Here is a 23,635-nt window from a genome sequence, read left to right as displayed (position 1 = left end):
CGAAACTCCTACGTTTTACACACTAATGTATATAAGTATTACTATATTTCTCCCCCCTAGCTCAATGAAATTATAGAGCCGCCCCTGCTAAGCGCTAGTCTTACCTCACTGAATATAGATTAATACACGAATATATTGGTAAAATGTCGCGAATTTACTATTAACTACTACTCTCAGTGATTGAAGTAATTATAAAAAAAAACTTGCAAGTCTCAAAACAAATCAGAAAAAAATACAGGAAGTAGAATTAACTTTCTTCTAACGGCAGTTATAATTTTCTTCTAGCGTTGTAATATCACGAACTATAATCTCGTTGCTTTCGTCCGTACTAAACTACAGTTTCAAAGCCTGTAGGGTAGAGATACAGATATGGGAACAACGTAATTCAAGAAATTTAACTACATACAAATTGTCTGGAACAATTCTAGCTAGAATAGTGAATTTACATTCGCTATTTTGTAAAACGAAAATTAATATTATTATAATAATAATAATAATAATAATAATAATAATAATAATAATAATAATAATAATAATAATAATAATAATAATAATAATAATAATAATAATAATAATAATAATAATAATAATAATAATAATAATAATAATAATAATAAAAACGCTGGTTCTATGCACGAACTTTTAGGAATTATTGCCACTAGTATCATGAAGGGTGACAAATAATCGCAAGATCCCCAAACATTTTCCAGGACGCCATCTCCCGACTTTTGCATCATATTGCGTCTACAGTCAAGGACTACGATGACTAATACAGATAAGTGAAATTTCTCTGCAATCAACGAACAATCAGCAGAATAAGTAACTCTTATGTCTTACAGATACGCCAGAAAGTTTTTATCTAAAACTTTGTTTTGGGGAAATTTTGCATATAGTATTACTTATTGCATTAAAAAAAAAATCCTTAATACAAATGATTATTGCACACAAAAAAAAAAAAAAAAAAATCTAATTTAGAGCTTATTCCAAGTTACGACACTCCTTTGGGGTAGTCGTACAAGGAAAAGCTATTCTGCACAGGAGTCATTTTCATTATTTCATGACTAAACCATGGCACCGAGATTTCACTGCGAAGAAAGAAAAAAAAAAAAAAAGCATAAAACATCGTAAGTACAGTGAAAGCTAGAGCTACAATAGCCCCTTAAGCGCGACGAAGGATGACAATCTCTTTAGAAACTGCTCATGTTATTTGCTCCAATCAAATGAAAAACTAGGGCATAGAATATCTTTCGAAAAGCCAAGATTCATACGTACTTCTAATTTTGTTTATACTTAATGCAATAAACTAAAATAAATCTTACTTAGAATTTATTTGTTCATTGAAAGGTACAATTATGACCTTAAGATCAGGATATATCACAATTTAAGCTGCACAAATCATACAATGAACCTTTGGAAACATTCTTGAACAACTTACGAAGTTTTGCAGCTTTATATTAAAATATCAATGTGATTTTAACATTTTTCAAAAATACTGAATACAATGACTAAACTGAACATTTGAATTTGAACATAAAATACTGTGCCGGTAACATTCTGATCACAATTTCACACATGAATTTTAGCACCTTATTACAGGAGGACTATTCTTGGCTGAAGTATTCCTTGCTTTGTTTAGGATCAGGCTTCATGGTTCTGTCACCGGGTTTCCAGCCAGCTGGGCACACTGAAAAAGAAAGCCAAACATGAAACCTGACATGTTCAAGTTTTGCAATGTTTTCTTAGACTGTATGCTTTTAAATCATTCCTTAATCTAACAGTAAATTATGTACACTAAAGTTATAGCTATTAAACTCGGTAATGAGTGTCGAAGTTTTTAGTTAGAACCTCCACTTTATTCATGGGCTTCTTTATTATCTACATAAAACATTGCGAATGCAATCATTTTATACATGAGCCATGGCACTGACTGAATCCTATGCGGTTTCTTGAAGTATATATTAGCATGTGTGAGAAAATTTCTAGCAACGCTCGTATCAGTGGACCTAGCAAAACGCTCATGGGAGTTAAATGAATAATTTGGTACTTGTCCTAAGGGTTGTACATAGCAGGCTTCCCAATTCTAATAATAATAATAATAATAATAATAATAATAATAATAATAATAATAATAATAATAATAATAATAATAATAATAATAATAATAATAAAAATAATAAAAATCACGCCGAAAAAAATATAGGTGGTTTCGTGAAGCTGTGAAAAAGATTTCAAATGTTTACTGAAACATTTTGAAAGAACAAGGAACAAACTGATATTTCTCTATTGGAAGAAACATTTCAATTATCCAATAGGTAGAAAAAAAAAAAATCACATGGAAATTACACCAATTGTTATATGAACATACATTCTACTCTCAATATAACTAAATTAGTAATTTCGTTGCAAAATTTTATACGAGTTTCTTAAAGTTTTCGTATGTAGCTCACAGTACTAAGCAACGACCATAAGGAAAGTGTAAAAAGGATCTGCTCAGAAAAATCAGTGTTTTTAAATATACGTCTCCAAGATGTGACTAATTTGATCACTTGCAAGATCCTATCATTTCTATGTCAATTTCTCCCCCCCCCCCCCAAATACGGAGAGTTGTTTGTTAAGTATCTAAATACCAAATGCACACAACTTAGTGCATCTACGGAAATATATACACAACAGTAAATGTAGCAGTTTAACGCATTTTCTTCAGTGCCTGAATATACTTATTTGCCATCTTCCGTTTTTTTTGTTCTGCTCGTCTTGAATTTTCTGTACTTCATTCATCTTCAAGGATGCGGTCTGGATCATTGCCTGGAAACACTGACGTCAGCCATATCCTTTTTTGATAGCGCAGAAGATACTCTTGTCTCAGCATCTTTCAGTCTAGTAGCTACTTCCATTTCCTTCTGTACGGTTTCGTCCATTTCATTTAATTTCTTCAGATATTCACTCAAACTTCCTTTGATATAGCTTCTTTCTTCACATTTCTTAACGCACATTCTTCTCTGAAAACCTTTGCCCATGCAGTCTCTTTGGATCAGCATTCTTAAGTAAGTTAATCTTTATACTTTCCCCAGGCGTTCTGCACAGCATCTATTAATGCTGTTATTTTCACAAGTGGAAGTAGAAATGCCACAAAAATATAAGAGGATTCGTTAAAATATAGGAAATATAGGAGTATAGGAAGAGAGGCAAATATATAGGAAAAAGGAAATATGGGAGCATTGGAAAGCCTGACAAAGAACGAAGTTCCGGAAACTGTTCCTCTCATCCTCCAACAATTTCTGCCAATACCAAACTATGTTCAACTCTTGATGCAACATTACATCAGTACGTTCCTTGACGATTTGGCCAATTTCAGTTGTGGACAGGTGACGAAAACTGATGTGGTAGACTAATTTTATGTCTACACTAGTTTCTACTGTAATCTACGCCATTATTTTTCTAGTGTACTTATTTTCTTGCACAGAAAAGTGCAAATTGAGAATATGTGCACAAAATTTCGAACATACGTTAAAATCACAAAAGGAAATTATAAGTAATTTCTTTCTTCGTGTTAAATTAAGGAAAGTCCTCCCCCGCTGGTCTAATGGCTAGCCCGCTTTTGGTGCAGGTAGTCTGGGGTTGGCACAAATTTTAACTTTACAATTATTTATTTTTATCTTTAGTCTGAAGGGAGTAGTAGTAGTAGTAGACTAATTGTATAATGGCATCTATATAATCTACCTAAGGGAACAACTTCACATCACAAATATATTCTGTTTGCCAAACTTTCTTTAAATTAGATTAAAATTCCTAACCCATTGTGGTGCTCATCTGCCCTCGCTCCCGCAGGCTTAAACTACCCAGGTTACTACGAAAGTTATTGTGTTCTGCAAGCTTGCCTAGCAAACTAACACCCCGCTAATTTAATAAGGGTTCTTAAAATAACATTACACTTCTCCCACAGAAATAACATGCTTCTCATTACATATTGAACCCATATTTTTAATGTGCACGCATGTTTAAGTAGAGATGCAAAAAAGCCGGCTTTTTTGAATCGATGGTTTTTTTCACATAAAAAGCCGGCTTTTTTGGGAAAGAAACGAGAATTTTGGAAATTTTGGCTTTTTTCAACTTCATAATTTTTCTATCTAAATAGCTTTCTTATAGTATATTCTATAGTTAGATAAAAATTCCATGACCTGAATGTGATATTTCGCTCTGAAATTCACCATCAAGATGGATGGAGCACATGTTTTACGAATTAAAGCTAACAAGAAGAATGTAGTATTTGAGGGTAATTTTAGAGGCTATTTAACTTTATTTTAACTTTTGAGTTATCGACATCTTTTTTCTTCTCTAGTTTCTCATCCGTGTTTCATTTCTAAGAGCTTTTAGTACTCTAGCTTCTAGCGCAAAAGTTAAACTTGCCCGTTTTTCTATTTATCCGTCAAAGCGTACGTTTTTCAATATATCCGTCAAACCGTACTTCCACATTTCTGTTATACTGTAGCTGTGAAGTGATTTAGCAATAATTTTCCGGACACAACCTTGAATACCAATTTATACAAATAATCAGTAGCGGATTTAGAAAAGTGCTTTAGGAGGGTTTTTTCTGATTGTTTCGTTTCCTAAAAAGTCCTAATTTTATTTGGGAAGTGCTTGAAGTTTATGAGTACAAGCATAACTAATATTTCGTTTCGTTTATATGTTTAGCAATAATCTTCCGGATACAACTTTAAAAATCATTTTATACTGAGAATCAGTGGCAGATTTAGAAAAGTATTTTGGGAAGGATTTCTTACTAATGTTTAGTTTTTTAAAACATTCGTAATTTTTATTTGACGGGAGCTTAAAGTTTATGAGTAAAGGCATAAATAATAGATATTTCGTTTGTTGCAGACATTCCGTAACTTTGGGGAACGGGCTTCAGTCCGAAAGACCGCCCCCCTAACCTTCGCAAAACCGTCACTGCTGGTAATTAGTAATAATAACGATTTAAAAACAATAAAGGAAGTCGCCCAACTCACAGTACACGCACTATTTCTACATTCACAGATGGAATTAAATAAAGCTTTGTCAGAATGGTCGAATGCTGGTTGAATCCCGGACTTCCCGATAGAAGCGCAAAAGCTAATCACTCAGTCATGTTTGTTGTGCAGTTGTATTTAGCTTAACTTAAATATATTCCGTAGTCTTTTTTTTTGGGGGGGGAAGGGGGAGGTCCGTAATATGTTGAATCCCTCTTGTTAAAAATCCAGAAAACTTGAGGATTGGGTAAACTGTGATGGTGGTTCTATAAAACTTAACTGTAGAATTTCAAGAATATACAGAACCAAAAGCTCTAGATGTGCAGCCTTTAAGTGTATCATATAAATCTAAGTATTTCTCTTATGTTTTATTTTAATTTTATTTTATTTCAAAAAGAGGGTATGGAATATTTTGAAGTAAAAATACTACATACTATTTTGCTAGTTATTTGTGTATTCTTTAAAAAGAAGTGTTTACTTTTAGGGTTGGCTGGTTTACACCAACTTTTTTTTTTAATAACTGGTTTAAACCACAAAAATAAAAAGAATGAAAAATGCGAATCGTGTGAACTTCATGGTGACGTTTCCAGATAAACTACCTGCAATAGTTTTATTTCCCTTTCACCTTTTAATCAAGGTGTCCCATGTTCAATTCTCGGTCGAACCACAATCCTTCTTTCATGCGTAACCCAAGTAGCGGTTCGGATGTCAGTTTAAGCGAAAGTCTTCTCCTTGATAACCTCGGTATTTCGTAAGGATGTTAAGCCTAAATATACGAAACAAACCAAATTGTATATTTCTACATGCCTAAATGCGTGTTGTTTTATAAAGAAGCCAATATTGCTTAAATATATTGATAGAAATTGGCAAAATTTATCGATTGCCTACGTAGCTTCCAACATTAGCTTGGATTGGACTTTCAATGATATCTAAGTACCGGTACTAAATTTGTAATTTAATACCTCAGTTTTAGCGTACTGATTATGGTACGTTGACCTTTAAATTTTACATGCAAAGCAATAACAGGATTTTCCCGTTATTGTCTTACATTTCAAGTAATGACGGGATTTTCCCAATGGCTAGGGCGGGAGATTCTCAACTTAAGAAATTTACTGACCGCACTTCTTTAAGCTTATGGGAGTTCTTCCGGCATAACCCCGCTGTTGCATAATAACATCAAGGCGAAACAAACTTAGGCTATTTCTGTGAATATGTAATATAAATACATAAAGCAAAAAATCTAAGTCAAAAAAAGCCTGGTTTAAACCAAAAAAGCCTGGTTTAAACATCCCCCAAAAAACGGGTTTTTGGCATTTTCAAAAACAACCACGGTTCTTGCCAACTCTGCTTACTTTTGTATATAGGAGGTTAAAAAATTCTTATTATATACATTGGTTAATCCTGTGGAATTCATAATGTAAATATGTTGAAGAAAAATTGTTTGAAATATTTTTTCGAAATTCATAGTTTATTTTCGATGTTTTATATTATCAGCATCAACCACTAATTAAATGATTTTTTGTGTTATAGAGAAGCGATACAAAGTCTGTTTTATCAATTTAAAGCAGTATTTTGAAAAAAGCCCAAAATTTCCCAAGCAAAAAAGCAAAGCAGAAAAAACAGAGTTTTTTTCCAAAAAAGCCGGTTTTTTTCCGAGCCCTTGCATCTCTATGTTTAAGACACTAGAATTTGAAAGAATAATGAAGTAACTTTAAAAATTATATACATTACCGAAACAACTCTTGCGGAGATGTAATAAAAAAAAAAAAAAAATGCTTGAAGCAGTTCCAATTTTATTATTTTGAAGCAACGTCTCTTCTCTTGACCTTTTGAAAACTAAATTTCTCATGTAACATTAACATTCACTTTCTACAAGTATCAATAGTAACTATTACACTTATGTTGGAAAATAAAAAGTACTTCTCCACAGTATTATCTTGCAAGGTGCAGATACCTGGTCGACCTAACAAACAATACATTATTTCTACTCCATACTTATTAACATGTTTGAATAAATAAAAAAAAATGTATTCTCAATTTCTACTATTAAACCTATGTTTTCTTTTTTCGAACTACTAGGAGTTACATTAGTTATGAACTTTAAATTGGCATATTAAATTGATTTCCTATTGTTTACATAGATTACATACAAATGAAATCTAAGTTTTACGTCCCACGGTTATGCCGGTTAGGCTAAAGGAGACTGATTATGAGTAATGAATGAAATGGTGGAATGAAGAAAGTGGGAGGAAACGGGAGAACCCCGAGAAAACCCACGCACACTGCGTTTGTCCACCACAAAGTTCACTTGGCGGGGGCTGGGATCGAACCCGGGACCCCAAGCACCAGAGGTGAACGCTCTACCACTAGCCACCGCGGCCCCTTATAGATTACATAGAGTACGATGTTTACATTGTCTACGGATTGTTTACGTGTAAACACTTTACGGGCCGACGTACACTCATGTCCAAAATTATTGTCGCATGTCTATAAATATGATTTGATAACGAATTCGCCCGGTATTTCTTATGTTAGTATGTGTATAATTGGCAAAGACAAGTATATGGAAAATTTCATGTCAAAACAGCAGTAAATCAGAACAGTAAAACGAAAATAAAACTTTCTTGCCCATTTAGCAACATTTTGTTTTACTCATTCCAATTTTCGTATTTATAATCCTTTTCCTATGAAATTTACCACAAATATACACTTCCCAATTATACACAGTATCAGTATTAAAAGTGCCTGCAAAATCATTGTCATTTTATTCTTATAAGAAGACAGATGCGACAATCATTTTGGACACGAGTGTACATCACTAAATGAAACACTTGTAGCTTCATGTCTTGCAATTAACTCCCTAGTGCAAGACCATAAGTTGACTTACTAACCTAAAAAGAACACCTTCAAAATTCATGAGAGATTTAAGCCGTTCCCTTACGACTTTTTGTATCATGTGTTCTCTTAAATGGCACTTGAATCATACTCAGGAGCAATTTTAAGTCAATTATTAGTAGTACTTCTGCAGTTCTAATTTTTAAATGTGTGCTCTTTAGTTACATGTGGGGACTAAGTACACTTCAGCCTTTGAACACATTTTTGTGCCAGCGATTTTTCCCCCATTAAAACAATTGATTAAAACATTACGGTGATAGTATAAGTACCCATGGAAAAATGTTAATTCAGCCAAGTTATGGGCATACTATTGAGCATAAGGCTGCGTGCAAATTATTGTAATTGCAACAAAGTGCAACTTTTTAAAAACATTTTTAAAAATTAAAATTCAACAACTTGCAAGCAATAGAGAGCTTTAAAGCTAGATTCTGAATAAAATCATGAGGTGTAATAAGCTATATTATGCTAAAACTTATTACATACATTCTACTCCAAATGCTACAATAAGTTTGGAATAAATTAAACAGCTAGAAAATCAGAAGATTAACTCCCAAGTGAGTGACTACTGAATATAGATACAGTTAACACTTGCTACATAAAGCCAATCTCCTTGTAATACTTTCTTCTGCCAACGATGAATGTTTCTTATAACCCTTATGAAATATTGCGAAGTTACATTAGAATAAGTTTCTAACACCACTGAGGAGAATGTCAGCCAAAAGCTGCAAAGGATCAAAGACCTCAGCCTAGCTGAATATTCGCTGGGTCGGTCGAAGTATAATGCATACTATCAGCTCATTTAAAAATGTTAAATTGTAGCATCACTTGCATAATGAAACTGGTATTAATTTTGAAATGCAAAAAGTGAAATGAGAAATTTATAATATCCATTCGCAACAAGCTTATGTAATTTTTGAAAACAATCCCGAAGGGGTCAAGAGACATTACTATATTGTTTCTTTAGAACTGCTGGATGTAAAGGGGAAAGTTTGTACAGTCCGCAGCAAAAAACTTGCAACATGAGCATGTAAGTGTGAAACTACGAAGTTTTTTGCTCTAAAATAAGTGCAGTGGAGAACGCCGAGGTTTCTCCTGGCGTGATTTGTGCCACTTACAAGGAGGGTGTCCGAAGTGAATCTCAGATTTCAAAAATGCTTTTTCAGATCGTTAGGGGGGGGGGCTCATGGAATAAATACCGGCACAACAAATTTCGGTGGAACCCCATATTTGGGTGGGGCAGTGCTCAGTTTGCGATTTTCGGCTTTCGTACTAAAAATCGGCCTTTTGATTTGAAAATAGACATTGTCGACAGTCGTTATCATTAGTCTTCATTTGCTTAAAGATACTTCAATTGTGGGTCTGGGATCTGTGTGAGGAGGTTGATCCCCCTCAAGTGTGATACATGTTTCCCTTTCATTTTGACCAGATGAATTCAAATGTCCTTAGAAGTTCTTTGTGGAGCACATGTGCGGCACAACTCTCTATCTAGTTTCTGGGATGCTGAATCACAAGTTGAAAGAACTGAAGGGCTGAAGTTTGGCAGAATCTATGCTTACTTTATGAATTTTATGTTTTACAGAAATGAAACTGTTCTAAAATGTTCCGCGCAAAGACTTGCAGCACCAACTACATTTCAGGAGTTATATCTTCGCACTCATCACATATGATAGCGTAGTTAAAAAAAAAAAAAAAAAAAAAAAAAAAAAAAAAAATTAGAAACTCACTGGATTAAATTCTGGCGGCCTCGCATCTACATATGTGACTTATACCAACTATATTTGAACACATCATGGTATCTTGGCGATGATAGTTTTTCATAAACTAGCGATTGTAATTTTATAATGTTACGTTGGAGAGATTTTATATCAATTTGGTGTGAAAATATGACATATTTTCTGTACAAAATTCTTCCGTATTCTAAATCCCAAACATCCCATGGTTATACAGCCCAAGTTGTTCCCAGTGGAGTATTTGATACATAAAGTTTTTGGTCCGGAATGTGTTGCTGCATCTCTCGTTAAAAGATGACTATGAATCTATGAGCATGGTCGACATGTGCGACACTTTTGTCCCTTATGTTAGGAACCAAAACGTCACGGATCAACTCCAAATACAGATTATACATACATCTTTCCCGATTTTGAAGCAGAAAGCTTAACATTTGGGGGCTGGAATAAATTATTCCTGACCTGTGGTCCAAATTTTCCTGTCTGTCCTTGCAACACAATATATAATGACCCAGCTAATTTTCCACTGGCATTATTGTATGGCTACGAGATAAGGTATTCTTGGATTGTGCAGAAGCTTGTACTTTTTTTTTTTTTTTTTTTTTTTTTACCTTTTATAGCTAACATACGATTATAGTGCAGTTCCATTGCAAAAGCACTTTGATCGGAATTGCAAGTATTGTCTATATCTAATTCCGGTAACGTATCCCAGACTTCTAGTACACAATATGTTTCCGTTTAAAATGAGTGCACCAACTTTTGAAACTCAAAGATGATGATTATTTTGCTTTTTCAATTGCCCATTTCCGAACATCCATGTCATGTACAGGCATGAAATATCTGCTTCAATCCACACAGTAAGCACTGATTCTGCCACACTTCTATTTCAAGCCCTTCAGTTCTATTTCAACTTGTGATTCAGCATCCCAGAAACTAGGTAGAGAGCTGTGCCGCACATGTGCTCAACAAAACTTTTAATGACATTTGAATTCAGCTGGTCAAAATGAAGGGGAACATGTGTCACACTTGTGGCGGGGAGGCATCTCCACAGAGATCTTCGACCCATAATTGAAGTGCCCTTGCGCAAATAAAAACTAATAATAACTGTCGACAACAATAAGTCAATTTTCAAATCAAAAAGGCAGATTTTTACTACGAAAGCCGAAAATTGCAAACGGGGCACTGCCCCACCCAAATATGGGGTTCCGCCGAAATTTGTTGTGCCGATCTTTATTCCATGAGACCCCCTAACGATCTGCACAATCATTTTTGAAATCTGATTTACACTTTGGACACCCTTCTTGTTAGACATTATGTTTATTCCCTTGAGTGTTAGGCGTAGTTTCACAAACTTATATGCTCATGTTGCAGGTTTTTTTTGCTGCGGACTGTACATTCATATAGAAACCTTTAAACTCAATACGAATAGTCACTTAAGTAAAATAATATGGCGAAAGGGAAGATTACGAGTATACGGCAACATGCATAAACTTTCTGAATTTTTACTACTGCAGGTATGATTTAAGCACGTGTTAAATGTTAAAATGAGCATGACATTGGAGTGGTTGCCTTAAACTGTAAATTTCCTTTTTAACCCATCAACTCGGCAACGAAAGAAAAGTGAAAACATTCAAAGTAAAAAGCACTAGAGTAAACCTAGTACCAGTGGGATATTAATTTTTATTGGAGCTACGCAGCAAGGGTAAAGATAGGACCTAGTTAATACAAAACTTAACTCATACTTGTCGGGATAGTCAACTGGAAACTAAAGAGTTTAGTGACTGAACAGGGGACAAACCCATGGAAAAGGATAAGTACTAACACTAGGACAATCAATGCGGGTAGGACACTTAACACGAAGTTACTAAACTTAACCGATAGTTTGGTGGTCATCTCTGAGCAACGTAAATTTGCTGGTAGAGTAAAATTAGCTCGATGGGCTGAGCATGATCAGGACAATTCACGAGATTAATACTTCACCTACCTCCACACGCCGTACACAATAATGGGTCTTCGCCACGAAGTAGTGAAATCTACGTATTAAGTATGAATGTGCAATGCCAAGGAGTTAAACATGCAACACAATTAGCATTTTTGGAACCATCAGTAAGACCGCGAAGACGTGAAGTTGTTGAAATTCTTGAGGGCTAGTGCAGGGCTTCTTCTATTGGTCCAAATGGAAAGAGATCGAAGTAAATTTCATGGGGGTATAAATAGAAAGGAGGGGAATCCTCAACAGAAATTTCACCTAAAAGCTTCAAAGCACGAATCCAAAAGGCTTGCTAGCGGTGTTTATATTGATAGCGATCTCCAGCTTTCAGTACAAAAGGATGGTGACGCATTAATTTTAGATTAGCAAAATAGAGCATCAACCGATGACTGCGCTTAGTTCAAGATGGCTCGTAGGCTTCAACATATAAGCTGGGAGTAAGACTGGTACGAAATGCACACGTCGCCAAATGTAAACCAAGATAGTGTTCAATTTTAATGTTGTAAATGGTGGATCCATAAAAAAAATACATCCATAGTCCAACTGAACGGATTAGGGTACGATACAGTCTTAGGACAATACAATAAGCACCTAGCAAAAGTAAGAACACTTTCTGTACTCTTAGCGATATTTTAGTTCTCTTAGATGGACTGCCCAAGACAGCCGGTGATCAAACTGAGGCTCAGAAATTGGATGCTATCAAAAAAGGTTTATGCCCCATTAAGATATGAAACTACTATTACACAAAGCAGTGGGAAGGTAGATTCTAATCAAAATCAAAATTACCAAGAAACTAGTGTAGAAAGAAGCCTAACACCATACTCCCCAAAGTAGTAGACGTAATATTTCATAAAGCCAAATGAATCCAAGCCTTCAGATTAAAAAAGATTCCGCTGGCGAAAAGAGTTCTGGATTGCAAACTCGAACAAGTGGAAAGAGCGTTCGGAAACCAGTGTTACTGCAAACCAACGAGTTTCCAAGCACCACACTAAATTACCATTGATCATTTTCTTCAATACCTTGCATAAGCAACTGGTTAAAAGTTTGCCAACTGGAGCTGGACGTAGATTCTCCAAATTTCAGGATAGAACAAGCGTCGTATGTCAATTTAATCCAGATATAATTATAGATCAAACATGTTGCATATGTTGAAGATTGGAAGCACAGGTCCAGATGAGTTTTTTTAGTACTAGTGAGCAGTGGTAAGTTCAGCAGCAGCAAAAGAGTTCTGATCATTATTTGGTGACTAAGGGTATATACTCTACTTGTTTTAATTTACAGAAATCAGGTGATTAATTGGCCGCACCAAAAACGAGCAAAATGCTGGCTCAATTCATTGGCGATACGCTTGTGGTCGGTTATCAGTCTTCCAAAAGGAGTGCAACAACGTCGACGGAAGTGGAATAGACCTGAAGATGAACTGGATGAAACTACAGCACTCGAACTATTCTCTGTTCAGCTTGAGACATGCCGCGCCAGCTACGTCGTTTCCCTTGTTTAATCACGTACCGTGCTCTGGAACGAAGGCGATGTATAGAATTTTAAAGCAGGTAACCCAGTGAAAATCAAAGTGATCACTGCCACATAAATCATGTTACTGACATGTCACTGAATACTAACTGCAAGTCGTGGGCAGCAAACAAAGATCCCGATGTGAATACTTAGCTGTGGCGATGGAAAAATTTGACTGCCATCGTTTAAAGATAAGGTGTGAAGTGTCGAGGAAAGTTTCAAATTCCCGACCTCGACGCTCGGTACAATGGGAATCCCGCAATTCACAACAGTTGAAGTTCCCCACCGAAATAACTGATGTAGGAATTTATTTATGCCGTGTAGACTAGTCTATGCAAACTCTTCAGGTCGTGTGATCTATATGTTGCAGACAGTGATCAGGTGTCAAAGAAAACTAACAGAACCTAGAAATCACTGTTCACCTGGATGAAAGTGGAATATTTTTCCTTTATTCTAAATACTACTGCCAGCTGCACGACTATCCCCGTCATGGTCATGGAGAAATAGAAGAGCAAGTAATATTAGTTTCTTTCAGACAATTACAAGTTGAATGACAAAGTGTATAAATTCTTCGAAGTGAGTAGAATAGCAATTCATATCCCATTGTAGACTAGTCATTATGGGCTAGAATTAACTACTGAAGATTTGTGTTCCCTTTTTCTTCTTACCTTTTAAAAAGAGCAAATTATTACGATCGTCCTTACCTTCCATCCGAGGTTTCACTGTGCAGGACTGAGTAATTAGTTTTATCTGGAGGACAGTGCGGACGTACAGGTTTTTCACAGACGTTATGCGAGCGACAGATCGAGATTTAAATAGCTCAACTGCAAGGTTCGATGCTGATTTTGATTAGTAGAAGTAGTAGACTAGATTGTTTCGACTTAGGTGATTGTGTACTCCAAGCATTGTTCCCTCAAAAATCGTGAGGGCAGGATCCCCGGAAGTTCTCCAGTAATGGTAGTTTGGATAGTAATTCGATATTGTGAGTCCTTTCTAGTGCTCACTACTGGCGCAAGAGGATCAAATGTTAGTGCTGACAATGTGATCCTTGGAAACTAATTGTAAGTAATTTCACACAAAGCAGGGGCAAAAGTCTGCATCAGCCTGATGCAGCGCTTGGCCTCAGCAGCGGATTTTCTTTAATTTTCTTTCTTGAATGTCAGACAGTCATGAGACCAAGTCGGATCTGCTGCTTCACAATTAGCATGCCTAAACACTATGTTGGAACACGTGCTACGTCAAAATTTCCACACATCAGATATTGCGTAAATGAGTGACCAAAAGTCAGGCACTTAAAACAGTGCAAAGGGAAAGTAAATGCAGTCTCATGTTGAAACAAGAATTTGCTACAGCAAGATTGGCAGGTAATTATGGATTTCAAGACAATGATAGGAATTCGATGTAGCAGAACTCTTGCGAACGTGGATTCGCTTAACGTCCACATGCTGCTCAAGCATTTCGTCCTTTATCTCTCCTTCTGACATCTTTGAAAGTCAAACCAAGTAATCAAGTCTTTTTATTAATATTCAATTTATGTACTTTAACTTTTATTGGGACTGCCCAATGTGGTGTGCGTGATCAATAACTGTCATTCTGTACAAAAAGTGTTCAATTTCCAAGTTTGCAAATATCAGACAATGGTGTACGTTGATTCAAACTGAGTTTCTTTCTTTGAATCGAATAACCAAATACCGTGGCACATTCCACGACCTTTTCCTGTTTTGCTTTCTATTTGTATCTCAATTTGCTGTGTTATGAGAAAATTATAATCTACTTACCCTTCATCGTCCTGGAAGGCTAACGAGACTGGCAAGTACTATCTACAACCCTTGTTAAAAAGCTGAGCAATGACAGTCGAATGTGCAACTAGCCAGCACAACTTCCATCCTCGACTGATCGCTACTTAATTAGACCATCGTTCCACCAGATCATGGCAGGCCAGGCTTCGGAGGTACAACATGAATTTTCAGCTTTCCCTTTCAGGGACTTACTCTAATATGGTTAAGTGCCAAGAAGCTTCACTCTAGCGTCATGAGAACACAGGACAAATTGAAATCCGGCCCATAAACCAACAGTCTATAAATCTGCCAAGTGAACAAAATTAGGCAAGCTTCATGAGGCATTGTTCAGTAACATTCCACTACAGCAGATTATTAACCTAGGCGTTCAATCGCAGCAAGAGTTTTAATGGGAAGGGTGATGAGTCCCTTCAACTCCCAATCTGGAGGACCAGTCTCTATTGCAGTTCCCAAAAACGGCTATGGGGTCGGTACATCCCCGATGCCAGGGTCCTATAACAAGATTGATGTTGCAGATTTTCCAGGTGTCAGGATAGGAATAAGCTTCACTCCAGGAAGCAGGAAATTGTTCTTCAATCTTTATACGATCATAAGTGGTCTAAGATGTTTGCCAGTAGCAGGAAGACTGAAGCATAGCATGATGCAGCGAGTCGAGCGCAGGTACAGATTTTAGTGCTACTGAGAGCAGTGGTAAGGTCCAGCACCAGTAAAAAGCAAATCATTTGCTGAAGTACAACGTAAAAGTACACCAGCTCGTGCTTTAACTTTTAGGAAGGCAAGAGAATAATTAGCTGAATTAGAAACTGCAGCAAAATGCTGGCACAATTAGTTGGCAATTCGCTTCTGGTCTGATTAGTCTTGTGCAAGATGGGCAGAAACTTCGAAAGTTAAGCCATGAAAACTACAAACTTTGGCGCAAAGAGTGCTCATTGAACTATCTTCAGTTCAACTGGAGGCAAACCCGCACACTACGTAATTTCACTTTTGTAATCAAGAAGGCGACGAAATTATGCCAAATGTCAGTAGTAGGAGCATGATTAAAGCCGAGTGCTCGACATCGTGCAAGAATAGCTTGACGCATGACTTTCGGCTACCAATCCTACAGTTTTAAATTGGGATTCAAAACAATACTCCGATTTGTGTAATGCAAGCTCGTCCATCCATAGGGTTACTGTATTCTTTTATTGTAAATCTGGGCACTGGCGGAAGGCGAACTTCCAGTTCTTCCACCAGTAGCACAGGACTAATTTTAATTTCATTCCTGTCGTATGAATAATGATGGTCCGGAAAGTAACACGTACCTTAGATCCAAAGATTCGACATGAGCAGAATGCAGGGACATGTCGCGAGTTAACATTCAACTTTTATATGTAAATCAAGTTAATGTGAAAGTATGTAGTACGAAGAATATTACATTAATGAGGATTACACACAAAGGATAAACAGTGTCAAGACTGAAAACTGGGACAATATACGGTAATAGTTAAGAACAGCTACTTTTTATCTCCCGTGCACGAGGATACTGTTGCACTACCTACAGAAATGATTCTATATCATGTACAAGTAGTAATAGAACACAAACTCAGATCCTGCTGTATTCACACTGCAACATGCACTGAGGATACAGCGTGATCTCCGTTTGTTGTGTGTTCTATTACCACCTGTACATCAAATAGATCAATTTTGTAGGTAGTGCAACAGTAAAGAATCATTCACGTGCACGGAACATGCGATATGCGATCAATTGCTCCCACACATACATTAAGTACAAGGGCAAATTTCAGAAATGCAATGAAAGAGAAAGTGCCATGAAGCATTTATCTTCACAAACCTCAAATGATTGAATATAATCGAGCGACTTCAACAGGAAGGTGTGAAACCGCGTTATGAGGAGATACTTTTTCTTGAAAGGAAAGTAGGCCAGATGTCCGACGAAATGGTGTCTTTTGTTCCCATATCTCGGAATGTTGTCCTTTGCGTATGAGCGTCAGTAACGGGATCTACGAAATTCAGGCTATGATTCACACTGAAGTGCTGAAATCCAACCTATTGTATGACTTCCAGCAGTCGCTATGAATAGTTGTACAATCCGCGGCAAAAAACCTGCAACATGAGCATATAAGTTTATTGCGAAATGACAGTCTTTTGCTCCAAAATAAGTGTGCACGGGAGGAGGCCGAGGTTTATCCTGGAGTGATTCGTTCTACTTAGACGTTATGTTCATTCCCTGTGCTGTTAGGCGTAGTTTCACAATAAACTTACATCCTCATGTTGCAGGTTTTTTGCCGCGGATTGTACCAGGTTTCACCCACTGTTGAACTCCCAACATCTCTTCAGCACTTCTGTTCTTGACATGAATACATTGCCAGAACCAACCACGTAACCTCCAAAAACCCACGTGCCATCGATCAAGGCCGCAGTGATTTTTGCGTTTCGCAAACTTGGATTCATCTATGTGAACTGTTATCCCTGGACCCCCCAAGTTTAGTAGAGGAATCCATAGCCCAGTAGACGCAAACCTCACGACAAAAGCTAAACCAATCGACATATGTTTGTGTGGAAATATTAAGATCCATAGTAGCATTACTGAGGTTTGGACGACTATTCAAACACCAGTAACCCATAAGGCGCATCACCGTTAAAAAATCTAGTTTTGCCCTACAAAACGTTCCCCTGAAAAGCTAGGAGAAAAACTAGCACTTCGTCGTCTTCCTCTAATTTCAAACGAAACCTGATTTCTGACAGCGAAACACATTCCTTTCCCTACATTTGGAACACAACTTACCCAACGGAAGCACGCCGTGTCCCTGTAACAACCGTATAGCATCTTCCTTTCTTGAATCAATAGTCAACTATCCCATACTCATTGTGCACTCCGTGCACGTGGGCACCACCATGAGGACACCATCGGCCATCTTTTTTCTATTTTCTTTTCGTTCCCTTCCCGACAACCCACTCGCCACCTACATCAATCTGCGCAGACGCAGTAGCATGCACTCAGTTACGTGGCATGAAACATTTGAAAAGCGCTACTTGTCAAAGTAAATAAACTACAAAACACAACGAGAGCGGAACACAGGCACGTCTTTTCTTGTTCATCAATGACATTAATTAGAACTGAGCCTTACCTACTTTTTACGATGCTAGATAGTCAATGAATAATTCCTGAAAGTATGACGTTTGTCGTCCTTCCGTAAACGGGAAGTAGCGCTGCCTAACTATTGCCCAAGATACACCAGCAAGAGCCTTCAAACTGATTGTCCCAGTCAAAAATTAATCCTGGACTATGCTTACAGGAAGTATACACGTTAGCTTCTCGGCCACGGACAGAATTTTCAGTTTTCTATAGACTAAACAGTATAACCGTCGTGACGCTCAACAATTTCTTTTTTCTTCCCTAGTAAAATGTTGCAATACCTGCGCCAACAATTTGAGTAAGTATGTGAAGTTTCTTAACTTATTCCTTACGAAACCGACGGTTGACACTGGTATTGTAATGTACTAACAATAAGATTTTAATTTAAGAAAAATTACTTTTACAGGGTTTCCACTCAAACTATCGATTTCACAACTTCGTTTTTACAGTCCAAAATGTTTCAATCTTATGATCGGGAAGTTTATAAAAATATATTTTCCTGGCCGCACAATGAAAAAACCGGCCGGTGGTCTGTATGTTGCAGCAGAATAACTAAACTTGCCCTCGTTCAATCTTAACTGTACACATGTCCAAAATTATTGTCGCATGTCTATAAATAGGTTGTAGGAATATAATCTTATAACTAATTCGCCCGGTATCTGTTACAATGTTAGTATGTGTACAATCGGCAAGGACATGTGGCAAATTTCACGTCAAAAGAGCAGTAATTTTCGTATTTCTATTTCTTCTTTTCCTATGAAATTTACCACAAATATGCATTTACCGATTATACACAATATCAGTATTAAAAGTACCTGGCAAAATCATTATCAAATTATATTCCTTACAAGAAGACAGTTAATAGATATGCGACAATCATTTTGGACATGAATGCACATACAAGAAACTGAAAAAAAAAAAAAAAAAAAAATCTTCAGACATTTACATTTTATTCTGATAAGAGTCCCATCGATTTGAAAATTTTCTTCATTATTAATGTTAGATAACTAAATTCACGGATGAGTAGGCACCTTGTTTTACGTACCACGCCCTGTAGTCTAACGGAGACTGATTAAAATTAAATAATTGGTGGAATTAGAATGTGGGGGTAAATTGAGTCCAATGACGAAATTTACCCCAATTTGTTCGCCAAATACTCTCTGCAAATTTGTACCTGGATATGTAAGAACTATTTTTCCGCAAATCAAGACCATAGAGACCTGCCTTGAAAGTTATTTTTAGTACGATGGAGCATCCCTCAGTTAGCTCGTCTTTTTTCATGTGTTTCGGATGCTAGTTTTGGAGATCAATCGATTGGAACGTAAAGTACCCTTCAGTGGACTCAGCTTTCACCTTTCATTTTTATTGCAGTGTTTTATCGAACACTGTATATCGATAATGCGAACCTCACCTGAAAGCAAGAATCAAGCCAACTGGCAATTACGGCAGACGTACCGACTGTGTGGACGAACCTAGTCGAAGTGTGATAGGTTACACACACTGATACGCTAACTCACTAATTGTTTTTATTTTGTACCTATGTCAAGACACAGTGGATTCTGGTAGCACTGCATTTGTGTGCATTGAACACACTAAGATACCGAACAAAACTCATTCCACCACCAAAGTGTCATCACTCCTGGACAGCACCCCACGAAATACCAAAGAACCTGAATCAGACAAAGTATACTTGATCGTACACTTACATACCAAGCTGAGATGGCAGATAAGCTTACCTTCTCCATGGGTATCGGTATATTGAAAGGCTTGAACCAAGCGGAGAGTTTCATCCACGGACCGACCAACAGGAAGATCGTTGACAGTTATTTGTCTCAAGTTCTGTTTATCATCTATGATGAACAACCCACGGAATGGAATTCCATCATCCTCTTTGTAGACTCCGTATGCTCTGGCAATGGCACCACTCTTATCAGCCAGAAGAGGTATATTCATGGTGCCTAGACCACCTTCACGACGAGGGGTGTTAATCCTGTAGATTTAAGAGTCACATGAGTACACACTTCAATATTAAATTCCTAAATGCTTGTTCAACCTAATTTCCTTTTTCTCAATGATGTTCTATCCCATGCGCTTTTTCCCCTTTGAGGTCGAGTGCATGCGTATTATTGGCAAATTCTGTAGAAGCTGTCACAAGGGACACACAAAATATCTAACTGAAGTTAATGAATTAATTCAGATTCTATTGACACGCTATACAATGTTTACACAAATTATATTCGCTTGCACTCGAATGAACACGAATTATTGAGAAACCGAGTCTTGTACTGGGTACATTTGTTCAGGACGTTTAAATGTAGGCTTGACATTCTCAACGCTGCAGGCAACACCTGATAATCGGACAATCAACTGCGAGAAAATAACAGTTTCAATTTAAAAAAAATAAAAATTTAAAGTATTGTTTTGAGTCTCGAAGGAGATGAAAAATTTTACTAGGCTAAGAAAAACTGCAGTGACAAGCCCTAGTTGTACTACTGACTCGAACTGGACTGACAGCCAACTGCTATATTTGCCAATGCTTATGGTACTGCCTCTGGTGGAAAATAACGCACGGTATTTGATAGGTCTAACGTACAGGCATTAATGTCATTAACTAAAGCAAACTAGATCATTTTAAACCCGAAAAAATAAAATTCCCGAAATTAATACAAAACACTTATAGTGCACGAAATTTACTGGTACAGTCCGCAGCAAAAAACCTACAACATTAGCATGTAAGCTTATTGTGCAACAATGAAGTCTTGCTCCAAAATAACTGCAGGGGAGGACGTCGAGGTTCCTGACGTGATTCGTGCCACTTAGACGTTATGTCGATTCTCTGCACGGTTAGGCGTAGTTTCACGAACTTACATGTTCGTGTTTCAGGTTTTTTGCTGCGGACTGTACGTACATTCTTACCAAACCACTTTTTACCACTTAGCAAACTATTTCAACTTTGAGGACATCTGATCGCCCTCTTGCCTAAGAGCAAGTAAATCTGCACTCCAATACAGCAATGAAAAAAAAAAAAATCCATACTGAACATTAAAGAATCTAATCAATTCTACTTTCTATGACAAACAGAAAGCCTTTCAACCCCCCCCCCCCCCCCCCGTAAAACGAATTGTGGTTGGTAGATTACTTCTCACAGGAAACTACAATTTGATTTATATTTTGTGCTGAAAAGCATAAGGATAACTTATTCCCAACCTCCAAGTTAATACTATCTCCTGTTGAATGTACAGACCTATGGTGAGCACCACTGTTCCACAAAAATTATACCAGTGGGCAACACTTGAATGCAGAAAGAAACATTACCCAAGCAGTGTTAAATTTAACCTGAACAATCGGAGAAATATTCTGTATTTAAATTCATGCTAAAGTACAAATAAATCATTTTACTGATGTAATAAAAAAATATAGTGGTCTAATATTAATGAAATTCCTGTGCAGTCCGTTCGTGTTAATATTTTAAACTACTAATCTATTTCCACTAAAACCGTGCCGTTCCCAAGAGCAGATTGCTTCAGCTACAGCCTAGTGGAAGTTTCTACAAGTTTACACTTCTTTGGTTCGAGATCTGCGGCCAAACTCAGCAGATGGCGAACAGGTTTCATTGGACTTCATAGCAACCATCTCGTATCCGACATACCAGAAATACTAAGACACCGCACCATAGTAGCAAATGAAACGTCTTCTGGAACGCCCCGCCACCTCAAGAGAATGAAAATCTTTCTGAACAGCACAGTTTATATTGTATTAATGCAGTAAGGTTAAGAGATGCAAGATCTATAGAATGCACAAACAACCGGCTAAACAGGAAGTAGTAGTACAAAATTTCTGTTGAACTTACCATGCAAGATGAGAGAAGTGGCTATCACACGAGGCAGCAACTACCTCGCAGCCGATCTTCCGGAATTCCTCAGCTCTATCGGAAAATGCAATAATTTCGGTGGGGCAAACAAATGTACTGAAAGGAAATAGTAATCTTTGGCAGGAAGTTTTAACATGAACAGTAATGATAAAAGTTACAAGTACACTTAGCGACAGCAATCAGTCCATACTTAAACCGAAACTAGAAATCTACAGCAAAATTCCCCAGCACACTAACTCACATATTTATCTAATCACTAGAGCAACCCAAAAGCACGACACTGGGCATGCGATCACTACTGTGAACATAATTTTGGTTCTCTACGGGTTCAGATACTTTAAAAAGTATTCAAAAAATAAAGCATAATACGTAAAATAAAAATCCTTGGAAAATTAACCGATAACTGTTAGCCTAATTATAGTCAGGGTTGAAAAAAAAAACATGATTTAAAAAAAAAAAAACAAAGAAAGTTTTTCATGTTTAAAACATGTTTTCTTTTGTGTTTAAAACGTTTAAAACAAAGTGCTTTGTTTTAAACAAAAAAAAAAGACATGTTTAAAATGTATATTTTGTTTAAAACAATCTAAATAGGTATATATATATTACATTTTTACACACTTAGGTATTGCTTGCCATCTATATTCAACCGCTAGATCAAATTACGGGAACTTCCCTAATCTCGATCCGCCCAAATGTTCAATTCCGGAGAAAGAAATCGGGAATTTTCCGATCTCCGTTCACAGAATATGTAGTTTAGTTTCTTTGTGTTACGTTCTATCAGGGCTTTAAACCTCAATGGCTCAGTCTTAAACCTCAAATTAAGGTACCAATTTATTCCTGAAAGATGCAGCTTTGCTGATGTGGATTTTATGTATGTGGAAGGAGGTTTTTTTTTTGCTTTTTCAACAGCTTTTTGGGGGCCCTTCCCCTCTTGGGGGATAGATTCATAAAAATTGCTACATGAAGCAATGAAGTAGGCCACTACATGGTAATATCGTGTATTTGGACTTCTTGCTTATATGGGGTAGCAGGAAAGGGGCAAAGTTAGCCAATTTTTGGAGTTGGATGAAGTTTTTTAAAATTTGTCTCATCAGGTTTTGGCGGGTATTTCTCCCCCGTTTGTGGTACATCCATAAAAATTGGTATGTGAAGCAATGAAGTAGTCCCCTACATGATAGTAACCTGTATGTGTACTTCTTGTTTACAGAGGAAGAGGGGGTCAAATTTGGTTAATTTACATTTATTTTCGGGACGATCCCATATAACACAAGATATATTTCACTGAGGTGGTCTAGAAGCATAATTCTTGTTCGTATACATGATGTGTGCAGCAAAAATGATTTGCATATGGACGTGGTACTGTAGTGGGGCAGAGGAAAGAATGTCTAATTCAATGAATGTTTTTCTGCGTATATATTTTTTTAAAATATTTCCCACATAAAACTAGTTCATTACGCAATGGCTACCATTTCTTATATTATTGTCACAAGTATGTGGCCTACACATTAGCATCATTTTGTCTGCGTAGGGAGACTGCAAGGGTTGCCAGGGCCCCGCAAAGTCAATATTTTCATATTTTTAATGATTTTTTATGTCTGTTCTTTTTTTACAAATACGGCGGGAATTTCACGAATGTTACCTCGTTGGAATTTGTGGTCTATAAGCTTTCCAATGGTGTATAACTCATGACACTGATAAT

General features: G+C 36.8%; 1 protein-coding gene across 3 annotated transcripts in view; it reads right to left on the bottom strand.

Annotated features, from left to right (window-relative positions):
- Window positions 1–1,309: 1,309 nt before the first annotated feature.
- Window positions 1,310–23,635, bottom strand: part of LOC145688300 (peroxiredoxin 2-like) — a 106,685-nt gene continuing 84,359 nt past the window's right edge. For all 3 annotated transcript variants that reach the window (XM_081762308.1, XM_081762309.1, XM_081762310.1), the window contains exons 3-5: window positions 21,916–22,032; window positions 19,802–20,055; window positions 1,310–1,684 (exon numbers count right to left, since the gene is read on the bottom strand). In XM_081762308.1, coding sequence (XP_081618434.1) covers window positions 1,602–1,684; window positions 19,802–20,055; window positions 21,916–22,032 — 454 coding nt within the window. In that variant the 3' untranslated portion in view covers window positions 1,310–1,601. The remainder of the gene's footprint in view (window positions 1,685–19,801; window positions 20,056–21,915; window positions 22,033–23,635) is intronic.

This window comes from Thermobia domestica, chromosome 6, assembly GCF_964235325.1.
Source record: "Thermobia domestica chromosome 6, izTheDome1.hap1.1, whole genome shotgun sequence".
Classification (NCBI taxonomy): domain Eukaryota; kingdom Metazoa; phylum Arthropoda; class Insecta; order Zygentoma; family Lepismatidae; genus Thermobia; species Thermobia domestica.
The sequence above is the reverse complement of the archived record's forward strand: the minus strand, read 5'-3'. Positions and strand labels throughout refer to the sequence as shown.